The sequence below is a fragment of the Taudactylus pleione genome, unplaced genomic scaffold (assembly GCF_031769625.1).
Source record: "Taudactylus pleione unplaced genomic scaffold, aTauple2 ptg001137l, whole genome shotgun sequence".
NCBI lineage: Eukaryota > Metazoa > Chordata > Amphibia > Anura > Myobatrachidae > Taudactylus > Taudactylus pleione.
The window spans coordinates 438,143-451,518 of NW_028285538.1; the positions used below are offsets into that span (position 1 = coordinate 438,143).

General features: G+C 45.1%; 1 protein-coding gene across 1 annotated transcript in view; it reads left to right on the top strand.

Annotated features, from left to right (window-relative positions):
* Nucleotides 1-13,376, top strand: part of CCDC148 (coiled-coil domain containing 148) — a 304,783-nt gene that overhangs the window by 222,436 nt on the left and 68,971 nt on the right. The window contains exons 6-8 of the mRNA XM_088461987.1: nt 5,142-5,305; nt 6,856-6,951; nt 7,022-7,200. Of these exons, the coding sequence (XP_088318113.1) occupies nt 5,142-5,305; nt 6,856-6,951; nt 7,022-7,200 (439 nt within the window). The remainder of the gene's footprint in view (nt 1-5,141; nt 5,306-6,855; nt 6,952-7,021; nt 7,201-13,376) is intronic.

A 13,376-nucleotide genomic window follows, 5' to 3' on the forward strand; every position in this document is an offset into this window, starting at 1 on the left:
ATCTGCACATTGTGCTGTGTGTATGGGCGGTCAGTAATGGTTGTTCATACACACTGACCACCCATCACTACCATCTGGCTAAAAAACATATAGTAAAAGAACCAGCGCTAGAGACTGAATAAATAATATGAATTTCCCAATGATGGATGGTTCATGTTAAAAATATCAATGAATAATTTATTGAATTTGCAATGAATTGCAGGTAATATATAACCTTAAAAACATACATAAATCAACAATATACAAACAAACATTCTGGATCTCAACGCGTTTTGCTGGGCAATGACCGCTCAGCTTCATTACTCCTGATGAAGCTGAGCGGTCATTGCCCAGCGAAACGCGTTGAGATCCAGAATATATACCACCCAGATCACTGGGACCTTTTGGATTTGGATTTGATATACACTCTCTCCCTGGACAATATATTGGATTAACCCCTGCAGCCGTGGACACCTCCTTCATCATGCTTCACCCTAGATATCTTCTCTGCTGCATGCCAGAGGATTTTCCATACAACCATTCAAGCCAGGAACTGGTAAAGTTGTGCTGCTCCTTCCTAATCAATTGTGGTCCAGCCTGCACTCTCCACTTAGTTGGATATTACAGGACTTTCAATCCAGCCACCTTTCACAATGTGGGGTTGATACAATTGACCTATTTGGGACTTTGCAGAGAGAATTGCCTTAATATCCATATCCATCATTGGCCCCTGGTATATTCAACATATACACACAATTTACCCAATTTGTGTTTGTTGTGTCTTATATGTTTGATTGTATATTGTTCATTTATATATGCTTTTAAGGTTATATATTACCTGCAATTCATTGCAAATTCAATACATTATTCATTGATAATTTTAACATCAACCATTCATCATTGGTAAATTCATATTATTTATTCATTCTCTAGATCTGGTTCGTTTACTATATGTTTTTTTGCCTGTATCATTGGGATTGACAACCCCTTTACCAGCTGCTCTTGTGACAGCCCTTCATAACTTTCTGATTTACTACCATCTTACTGGGGGTCTTGCTGGATGGGTCACATGGCGCCCCTCTCCCCGGCGGTCTGTGCAGCAAGTGTACAGGTGGTCGTCTGACCGCCTGTACACACAGCACGATGTGCAGATATATCTCCCATCAGTTGTGCTGCACAGCCGACACAGTATGTCTGTAAACAATGTCGTGTGTACCCAGCTATAAAGTAAAAAACCAATCAGTTCCTAACTGTCATTTTTCAAACACCATCTGTAAAATGACAGTTAGGAGCTGATTGTTCATCTGTTCAGAAAAGGCCATTACATATATCTTGCAAGTTCTTAAGGACATGATTGCAAAACCACTTTGTGCCGCATAAAATTAATTATATTTCCTGATTAATTGACAGGATTCTTTTCCTGGAATATTGGTTCAGTTTACATAACAGCTGCCTTGACTGTGTTTAAGCAACCGGTGCTCCTTTTAGAACCCTGGGTATTGCTATGTTTAGAAGGGGTATAAAAGGTACTTTTAGGCAACTGTCACTGTAAATAGTTGTGTTCAGGCTAAAAAAGATAACAGAGGCAATGATAAAGATACAGTGGCTGAATGCAGAGTTTGTGGCAAATTAGATGTAAATTGCTCTGAAGATAAGTGTTCACAAAAATATTGTATATCCACACATATGCAGAGCCAGAGGTTCATGCATATAGCCCTACATCCCCTCATTGTTCCATCCATAGCTGTAACCATCATTAGTATTGGTACCTACCATAAGCTGGGTGCAAGAGATCTGTTCCTTTGCTACATGTGTGCCTGATTCAGACCCACTCGCAAGCGCATAGCGCTCGCAAGCGGGTTGATGGTGGCCCAGTGCGCACACGCACTGCGCATGCACGAGCCCCGGAACAAGCACAAAAAGCACTCGCTCCGGCGCTCACATCCAAATGGGGCGGCTGTTGATGTGGATCGACAGCTCGACCTGTTTGGAAGGCGGGGCGGGGGGGTGGCTGGGCATAGGGAGGCGTTCCTGCAGGAATGCCTGCCATTTGTGGGCGGCCCTACTGACATCACTCATGATGTCAGTAGGTGGACTTCCTGCTCTATTAGAGCAGGAAGTCCTCTGGGGCTTGCGGCAACGAGACCCTATCGCAAGGGTCTCGTCGCAAGCCCGATGGTCGCGATGGTCTTGACCATCGCGACCATCACCTGGTCGCTCGCAATAGCTGTGGGTGGTCACAAAAAAAAACAAAAAAACGCCCTGATTCAGAGCCAGCGCTCTTTCAGATGTGCAATGTGTAGTTTACCTTGTGTGTATTCGCGATCTAGTGTAGGATTCACTCTGCATTGACCACTTAGCACCTCTTTTAGAGTACACCCAGCTACAAGGTACAGTTTTGCACCTTGGTATGTATCAAATTTAAATTGCACAATCAGATTTAGAGTTGGGAGGATATTGGGCCTGATTCAGACCCACTCGCGAGCGGCTGTCCGCTCGCAAGTGGGTCGATGTTCTGGACTGAGCATGCGCACGACGGAGGGAGCTCCGTCGTGCGCATGCGCCAGACGCGACGAGCGAAGGAAAGTCCTTCGCTCGTTGTGTCCGATCAAAGGGGGCGTGCTGTCAATGTTGATTGACAGCACGCCCCCTTTGGTAGGCGTGCCGGGGGCGTGCCTCCCTGACGGGGACGTTCCCTCGGGAACGCCTCCCGTCAAAAGGCGGCCCACTGACATCACTAGTGATGTCAGTGGGAGTGATTTTGGCTCTGATAGAGCCAAAATCACTCCGGAGCTTGCGGTTGAAAACCTCAACCGCAGGCTCCGGCTCGCAATTTCGATGGTCGCGATGGTCTCGACCATCGCGGCCATCAAAATGCACGCTCGTATAGCCTGTGGGTGGTGACCCACATCTATACGAGCGTCCAGAAGGACGCTCCATTTTCATGGAGGCCGGCCCTCATTCAGAGCGTGCGCTCTGCTCAGAGCGTACGGCTCTGAATGAGGGCCATAGAGCCCTAGTTCAACCTTAAATAGCTGCATTAAAAATAAAGCTGGTCAGTATTAATTTTTTAAAAGCCGCTGTTGGTGCTTTCAATCACCTATGTGGTCCAAAAACGAGATGTAGTTAAATTGCCGGCCGCCACCCGGCAAAATCCCGACGCCAATATCCCAAAGGAGATCAGAATACCAGCGTCGGCATTCCGAATGCCGGAATCCCGAACGTCCGGACCCCGGTAAGTATCGCAGTATCCCCAGGGATAGGGTGGTTAGGTTTAGGTACCCCCGGGGGGAGATTAGGGTTAGGCACCCCCCCGGGGAGGGTTAGGCTAAGGGGAGGGGAGGTTAGGGTTGGGCACCCCCGGGGGAGGTTAGTGTTAGGCACCCCCTCGGGAGGGTTAGTTTTAGGGTGCTGTAAGGAGGGTTAGGGTTAGAGACCACCGGGGGTTGGTTAGGGTTAGGCACTGGAGGGGGGGGGGTGAAGGTGTTTCCTTCAATAAGGTGGTTCAGGAGGCAGCTTATACCCAGTTTATTGCGTAATAGTATTGATTGTCCTTAAATTATTGTTATTTGTACTAGGGAGGGGGGTTAGGGTTAGGCACCAAAGAGGGAAGGTTAGAGGAGGGTATGCAGTCGGGAAGCCGGTGGACCTAATCCCAACAGCCAGCTTCCCGACTGTCATATCCTGGCAAGGGTCTAAAGACAGGCGTCGACCGAAGGGACGGGGCTGGATAGCCGTGGGGGGGGGGAGGGTTAGGTTTAGGGTTCCCGGGGAGGACTTAGGGTTAGGCACCCCCCCCCGGGAGCTTAGGTTTAGGCTATGGGAAGGGGGGTTAGCGTTAGGCACCCCCGGGGGGGACTTAGGGTTAGGCACCCCCCCCGGGGGACTTAGGTTTAGGCGGCGGGGAAGGGGGTGTTAGGTTTAGGCACAAAGGGGGGATTAGGATTAGGCACTGGGAGGGAAGGTTAGGGTTAGGCACCCCTAAGGGAGGGTTAGGGTTAGGGGGTAGAAATAGGTTAGTATATACTAACCTTTGAGGATCGGGATTTCTTCCTCTGCTGGGATGCTGCTGTCAGGATTCCAACCGCCGGGCATGGGACCAGCAGTAAATCATACCAATTCCTAGAGGAGGGAGAGGGGTAGGGATAGTATTCTTACCACCCTTGTTGGGATCTTCAGCGTTCGGGCTTCCTGCATCAGGATATTCAGCCGCTGGTATTTCATACCCATTCCTCTAAAAACATGTATAATAATACAATAACTAGAACCTCCTTAATTCCTATCATCTGGAACCTATAGTGTTCCTCAAGGGCTAAGGGGCTTCTGCCATCCCTTTGTCACATGAGTAGAGGAAGACCCTTTAACCTGGGATTTACCATTGTTTCATCTAGGGAACAACATATATTTTTCTCCCACTCCACCCTCATGGTTGGGCAGAGCGGTATGAGCCTCAGGACCACACAACCTCCCCTAGATTGTGGGAATAGAGCCCATAAGGGTCCTGCACTCAGACAATCCTGTGCTATAAACAATTACAGTATAAAAAGTGCATGTGTCAAAATAGTGGAGAAAAATAAATAGTAAGTGTTGTGAGTTTTGGACCAGCCTCTATGCTGGATGTATGAGCTGCTGCTCTTTTAGGTGGTTGGGGGGGGATGTCACAACTCCACAGTGATTTTCTGGCACCCGTAGGTTGCTGCCTTTGGGGCACTGCACACTACTACTTGTGCGCTATATAGAAACGCAGGACCTAATTTCCCTGCATACAAATAAATAGTCTTTTATGCCTTTTACTTTGTAAAATAGTTTGCCCAGGACTCCAGGAGCACCTTTGTAACATTTACTTTAAGCTGCTCCTAAATTTGATACATCGATTCTCGCATATTGAGTAAAGTATTTCTGGCTGCATTGGTAAACCTTTCTCCTCTCTGCTTTAAATGTGTCATCTTTCTTCTACTATGAAAAAGATTTGAATGATTGTTGAAAGAATTCTGCCAGAAATTGTATAGATGAAAGGGATTGAGGAAGTTAAATTGCTTAACCTTGTCCATCCCAGAGGAGCCTCTAAGCTATGCTCTTCCCTGCACGGACTTTCCCGTTGGCAGTCAATGGCTTAATTTTTCACTTGCCATTAAGTGATAAAACTTTCTGTTTGGAAGCAGAACAGCAATTATCTGAGGGACGAGATGAGTTTAAAGCATGCACAATACATCCCATCTGGCAGCTGAGGGACGATTTAAAGCACAGGATTTGTCAACTGCATCATCACTCTCTTCACCATTCCCACATGGAAAATGACTTTGATCCCGTGAATATTATGCAGCAGGTTAGTGTTTTACCTCTATTTCTTCAACAGTACTTATGTATTTTTCTATTATTGCTTTGCATAGTTATTATGATACTTTAGATATAGCAAAGTATGCAGAAATAAGTAACAATTTACAGTAATACCATACATACAGATAAAAGCAGCTGTTATACAACCCTTGAAAAGAATATTTTGTGCTACATTCCTCTGTGATGCGCAAGCTGTGTACTGGGCAGGCAGCAATACTTACTACTATGCTATTCTGGTGATTCCACAAGACAGTTATCACAGCTCAGAGTGTATAGGTGATCAATGGCAGGGCTGTATTTAGAGTTGGAACTGATATACCGTAGGAACTGTGAGCTAATACACCCAATACTATTTACAAGGGCTCAAGTCTGTTGGAGGGGACCAGCAGGAGCCTGGGCCAGCTGCTGATGGGGACAAAATGTAATTTCCAAGAAAGTAATAATATACTTATACTAATAGTAATATATAAAAATGGGCATGCACTAACTTTAAAAATAAATCTAATATCTTCCGTGGTTCAAATACAAGCTGGGTACACACCTAACAGATATATCTGCAGATCGACTGATCTGCATATATATCTGCAGATGAAGGTTGTTCATACACACTGAATAACCATCATCTGTCATCTGGCTGCAGGTCCCACTATCTGGGGTTCACGTCTCCCTTCCCACGGCTTCTGCTGCAAGTGTACGGGTGGTCGGCTGACCGCCCATACACATAGCACAAAGGACAGTTTGATATATCTGCCATTGGCTGTGCAGCACAGCCAACGCGATATGTCATTCACAGACATATCGCTAGTACACAATTGATTGGCCAATATATCTGCCAGTGTGTACCCATCAGGAAACCTACTACTGCCAAAAAGGCTCCTATTCAATGCCTTGGGCAGGATCTGTCCAAGGCATCCTGCCCAAGGATGGTCTATGTGACCATGTCACTCACTATAACAGTATTGGTCCAACGGGACACTCATCAGACTAATGCTGTAATAGTAAATGGCTTGGCTGCCTAGGCCGCAATCAGTACTACATGGCCGGTTCGGAATCCAGCCGAAGGCAATCAGTTGTGGCACAGAATGCTGATTACCCCAGTACAATGATAATATTAAAATCCTAACACAAAAGGATAATGAAAGCTCCAATATAATAAGAGTAATTACGTAGCTTACGCTGTGCGGTTAATCAGTAATAACAAGTAAAGACATGAAAAACTGATCACTGCTATGTGATAAAATCCCAAAGTACTGTATGTAATACAAATGATACACATTTTCAAATTAAATTATGAAGTTACAGTTTATGGAATTTTGTTTTAAATATATCATTTTAATAAACCAAACTGCTACCATCAGTCACTGTTTGCAGTGAGAACAAAGCCTTGTGTACACCAGTGGTAACTAAGCCTAATTCACTTCTGCAAGTATTTACCATGATGTCGCATAATGTCTCTGATACTGTTAATTACATTTATAAATAATGTTGACTGGGTAGCTAGATACGTCAATGTTTTCCCCTTTCAATATTTATTCATAGGTTGAATCTGTCAAGAGTCAACAAAATACATTAATTGAGAAACTTATTCAAGAGCAGCGGGCTTTAGAAGATGCCCTTTTGGTATATGACATACAGGTAAGTAAATTTCGGTTATTTATAAATAGAAAGCAGTGAAAACGTTATTGTAAAATCTACTTTCTCCCAGGAAATGACTGATTCAGAAGACATCACACATGCATTCAGTGAAGTCCCGGCAGCTCTACAAGAGACAGAGTGCCCGTATCCTGATCTGAAAGCTTCCATTTTAGCTGAATACCAGCAGCTTGCTGACCTGTACATCTCCAAGATGAGAGAACTCTATAGACACTCAAAAGATGCAGACAGGTAGGATGATTTATTTCTATAAAGATTAATCATTTTACCACTACCAGGCTTAGGCAACTTGTGGCTTTCCAGATGTACTACAAGTTCCAGCAAGCCCTGCCCAGTATTTGCAGAAATAATGGCATAATAAAAAGTTTCTTAGCAGTGTATTTGGAACATAATTGTCATTTTAAACCAGGTCACCTTAAGTCATAGGTGAGCTTACAGGAAGGATCCCTTTAGGGGTAGCTTGCAGGTGTATTACAAAAGTTCACTTCTAAAAGTGCACAAGGGCTGGTTCTGCAGTGCCAGTGGAAACGGTGTTGTGCATGTTTTTGTAGAGCAAAGCGCCTGGTTTTACACATAAAAGTGACAATATCTGCGTCATCGGGATACGTTCAATTTCTTGGCGTAGGGGATTTAGGCACTGGGAGGGAGGTTAGATTTAGGCACCGTGATGAAGGGTTTGGGTTAGGTTAGGGAGAGGGGGAGGGTTAGGATACCTAACCACAGGTATCGGTATCCTAACCCTGCCGGGATGCTGGCGTCGGGATTTTGTACGCCGGGATTCCGAGCACCAGCATCCCGTACCCAAACCCATTAAAAAGAATTATGCATTGGAAGGCAGAAAATTAAATGTCAGCTCACACTTGTGTGATCAATAACTGATATGACCAAGTTATCTTTTCTCACCTGGTGGATTGAAATTTCAAAATACTGTACATACATTTAATAAAAAGCTATATAACAATATAAGGCTTTTGCCACCTATAAATAATTTCCACAATGTGATAAACATCACAATAGCAGTTTAAACACAAGGCAACATGCGCAATAAGGAGTGATTAATAAGACAGTATCAAAAAGCCCAACTGAGAGTATAAATTGTAGAGATTAGTGCTACTGCAGTAGTAAGTCTATTCATTATACGAAACGCGTTAGAGATAAGTGACCCGCTAACAGCCATCCACTATTGATCAAGTTTTGGAATCTGCTGTCCTCTGTAGCGGTCTGCTATCCTTTGCCTGATGCAGCGCACAGATTGGGTGGAATCTTTGGTCCGGGTAAAGCTTCCTATGTGATATACAAAAATGAAAAAATATCACAACATAAGGCGCTGCCTCATATAGCAGCAGACAAGGTCAGTATATAAGTCACCAACTTACAAATACAGACATGAAACGTAGAAAATGACCTTACAAATCCGCGCTAATGAGATGTTCAGGAAAATGAACCTTTTCCACAGATTCCAAATGTATCTCAATGAGTCCATATGTAGATAAAAAAAAAAAGAAGAAAAACAAAATGTTTCTTTTGTCAGACAATCAATGTTATTAGAGATGTATTACACCTCAGGTGTCAGAAATGGATGAGGAGGTGATATAGGTCCGAACCCAGGACAGCAATGAATCTTGACAGAATATCCAAAACGTCCATAAAGATACACCAACAACGTGATGAGACCAAATAATGCTTACATGTAAGCTTACATATAAAATGCAGGATACAAGTGCGTAGCGGTTTCTTTAATCGGTCCTCTTTCACAGACACAGATCCACTGTTTTTTCACATGGATCAAATCCACAGGGCCCCAAAAAATATATAATAAAGGGCCCAAAAAGTCACAACAAGTAACTAAAATAATACGGTTCCCAGCCATGTGTATGTGTGGGGACATGGATACATAGATTGAGAGCTGGGACAAGGAAGAGGAGTGTGTGTGTGTGTGGGGGGGGGGATAGAGAGATGGAGAGATGCATAGGTGACGGGACTGAATAGGGGAAGGGAGGACAAGAAAGAGATAGATGGGTATAGTAGGTGCTAAGGAGAGAAGTGAGAAGGCATGGAAACAGAAGAGGAAAATGGGAAGGCGAGAGGGAAGGGGATCAGGGTGGCATGGTGGGAGATAGCAGAGGGGGAGATAATGGGATATAGAGGGAGAGAAGAAATGAGTACAGAGATAACAGTGGAAGGATATTAGCATTGGTGATGGGCAGGAGAAGCCAGTGAAGTGATGCAATGGTAAATACAATGGAGGCAATTCAATTCAATGTGATGTTGAATAGTCCCGGTAGGGTGCTCCCAAAGCTATTCAATTCAATGTGATGTCTGGGTGGGCTAAAGGATTTCTTCTCACACTCTCCTGGGATGTGAGGGGAAATCCGACAAAAGTTCCGGCCGTGCTGCTGCTTTCCTGCTTAGTGCGGCGCTAACAGCCGCGCGGCTGGCACTTTAGTCGGAGAATGCCGGTTCTCGTGACTAAACACCCAGGTTAATTCACGAGTACCGGTATGCTCCGACTTAACAGCGCGCTGAATTGAATAGCCCCGGGAGCTCCCTTCTGGGGCTATTCAACATCGCATTGAATTTAATCAATGATGTGATATGGTAGTGAATGCAAGAAAACAAGAAAATAACAGGACTAGGTGATAAAATGTAAGACCAGGGATAGGGTGGGAGGGGGTGGTTGAGGAGTAAGACGATGGTCCTTGAAGACAAGGGGATTCAGTGGTGTAAACAAGGAAACAGACATATATCAAAATGGAGGCTTCAGGCATGAGGAGAAGGACAGAAAAGTGATGGGTGGCAAATGTAATGAAGTGATACATTGTCAGGAAAGCAACAATACAGTGGTGGTTATTCAATGTCAGGATAAAAGCAGAGATACAAATTGGGTGTGGTATATGGCAGGAAGGTGGTAGTCCTTGGAAGAAGGCCATTAAACAGATGGTGTTTCAGGAAATGAGGAGTGTGGGCAGGGACCACAGCTGAGAAGGGACGAGTCCAGAATTTGTTAGTCCAGACAATGTCTCTGAAATCTGGACCGCTCCTCTCGGCAGTGTCTACTGATGGCAGCATCGTGACTTACTCACATGCCGTCCCCGACACTGCTGGGCCCTGGACACACTGGCAGCAGTGATGGGTGTTGGGTACTGGGTACTTCATTAAGCGCCCATAACAGGTTAAGGCCCTGTGGGGCCTCCAAGTGTAGGTGACTGCCTCGCCCTGCCTTCTATAATCTGGCCCTGGTAAGGCCAGTGCATGTGGGGGACAGCAGGGTAGAAGGAGAGGGTTACATTAGGCGAATATACTCTCTTCCCCACCAGATAATTTCAGTATAGCCACCCCTTCCACGAATTACAATAATATACACCACCCTAGATACTTGCTTCTCTTGAAGGTGCCTCTTTGGTTTTTGCAGAGGAGATGAGGTGGGATGAGAGAGAGGAGCGGGGACTCGTGTAAAAGAAGGAATGGGAGGCTCTGTCAGCATCTGTATACGGCCTCTGCACTATGCATTAAGGCATCAGCAGCACAATCAGTGCGCCCTATTGTACCCGCCAGCCTCCCACCCAGGGGAGCTTTGTCACTTTTGTATAATGGCCGGTGCTAATACAGTACTACATGCTTTAAGGCAGCTGACCACAGGTGCGATCAGTGAGCCACAAACCCTTCCACCTTCTCCTTGCTGGCTCTGACACTACGGGCCAAATGTAATAGGGTGAGAGTTTAGAAAATGTGAGAGAAAACTCACATTTTTAAACTCAGCCAATGTAATAAAGTCACAGAACATACAAACGTGCATGTTTTTCAGACTCAAAAAACTCTCAAGATTTAAACTCTCATTCAGGTGTTTCCCGTTTTGAAAATACAACTCGATTAATGTATTAGTGTGAGAGTTTTACTGCTAAACTCTCACATTTTCTAAACTCTCACCCTATTACATTTGGCCCAATGTGTGTATTCGCCGGCGTCAGCATGAGACTTTAAAAAAAAAAAAAAAATTAAATAAAATACATGTCAATGGAAACGGACAGGCGGGCCCCCTAGGCCCTGACGGACCCTAGACGGCTATCTACATAGCCTTGTGTATTCTGTAGTTCTTTTTAGTTTTAATATTAGGCTTAGTTTTAATTAAAATTTAAGTTATTTAAAATTAAGCATGAATAAGGTTGATACTACCGATACTCAAAATTACTAAGGGGCTTATTCATCATCACTTATTTTTCACATAAGCATGTGAAAATTAACATTTTCACATACTTTTGTAAAAAATAAGTGTCAGGGCTATTCATCAAGTTCCGAAAAAGCATTTTTTTCAGAACTTGATGATGTTACTGTACGCCACTCTGAGATGGCGTTCAGCCCCCGATAACCTTCACAGGCTGCTGTTTACACGGCAGCCTGTGAAGATTTACAAGGCAGCCACACAGCACAGGGATCTATTCAGATCCCGCCCTGCAGGGGCACTGCAGAGTTCCGGGGCACTGCAGACATGAGGCCCGGCTCATGGAAAGAAGACCAGGTGAGCTGGGCTAAGGAGATGCAGTGGCATGAAGGAGGCTAGTCAGGCATGGGGGGAATCGCACACCTCCGGAAAGGGGGGGAGGGGGTCGCTTGCACACCTGCAGGGGAAGAGAGGGGGGGCGGATCATACATCCACGGGGGGCCGGATTGTACACACGTGGGTGGGGGATGGGAACATTGAAGTCTGCAGCCTGTCTTCCAGCTGCACATGCTCGAAGACAGGCAGTGAAAAGTTTCTCACTTAACAAAAAACTGCTTTGTAGAAGCAGCAGTTTTTCGGAAGTGATAATGTAGGGCAGGGGCATGATGAATGTCTCCTAAACTGTGTTTGAACTCGCAGCAAGTTCAAAACATAATTATCACATGTGATAATTACGTTTTGATGAATAGGACCCTAAAGGAGATCAGTGAAGAATTTGCACATAATGATAGTGAGAATGAAAACAGAAAGCTCTCTCTTCCCACTGGTGAGCTTCTCTGCAAATGTTGCCATTGTTTTATGTATATCACTGTATGAACCTTTTGGTATGGGAAACAATGTAAATAAATATGCAAATAGCACTGTTGTAAATTTAATAAAGAAAACAAAACCAGATTTAAAAAAAAAATGTTTGCTGAAGTGACTCTTATTCCGAATCAGCAAGAGGCTCCATCATTTCAGAGAAGGGATTTTGAATGGTATCAAGCAAGGAATGAAAAGAAGTTAAGAGACTATTCTTCCTTACTTTCCTTACTGCTGGTTAAAACTCCTTCACTAAAATTATGGGCCTCTCACTGATTAAGCTTTTCAGTTCCTTATTATGGAGGAGCCCAGCAGTAGTGAAGAATTCCGTCTCTCCCCCACCGCGTTATCCAGCACTAATTCTTATAGTGGGAAACTGTTCATGCTCAGATTGTGAAGTGTTATGAAGTTATAATGACCATGCTTAAGTTTGAACACGTTAAAAATCAATGCTGTATTTTACAAATGTTCCTATATGATGTTCCTATATGTTTATGGGCCGTATTCAGAGACGTACGCAAACCCAATGGTGTACGTACATTCAGTGGCGTCCCTCCCCATGGTGACACCCGTGTGCCGAAAAGGGAGCAGGGCTTCGGAAAGGAGGCGTGGCCTCGGAAAAGGGGGCGTTGTCTCATGACCAGACCCCGGTCCCCGGCCCGTGGTTGAACTTATCAATGGAGTGGTGGGGTGCAGGAGGTGCGGGCACGGGCAGTGCCGGCTCCCTGACTGTGACAGGTGCCGAGTGCTGCACTTAATACAGATATCACAATGCGCATGGGGGCGGCAACTGGGCAGCGACAGAGTGCGTTCTAAAAAACAGGAGTCTGCCGACCCTGTTTTTGAGGCGGTTAAGGACAGTGTCTGTGTCCTCCGACACAGCTTTATATTATAATTTGTTAGCGCCGTATTTCTGGTGGTGGCGACAGTAGGATAAGACTCAGAGGGCTTTAACTATATATGTGACAGTTTGTAGGCAGCTGTCCATAAATGGGGCATAGTTGCCGACATTCAGCTCCCTCCTTCCGGGCAGCAACAGAGTGCGTTCTAAAAAACGGGAGTCTGTCGACCCTGTTTTTGAGGCGGTTAAGGACAGTGTCTGTGTCCTCCGACACAGCTTTATATTATAATTTGTTAGCGCTGTATTTCTGGTGGTGGGGACAGTAGGATAAGACTCAGAGGGCTTTAACTATATGTGACAGTTTGTAGGCAGCTGTCCATAATTGGGGCATAGTTGCCGACATTCAGCTCCCTCCTTCCGGGAGGTAGCTGAATGCCTGCACACAGCGGGGGGCGTGGCCGGGCACTAACTCTGCATGGGGCCAGGGTGTGACAGCGCGATTGCGTGATTGTGGCCCTCTCCCCATTGTAGCCCCGCTGCGGGGGG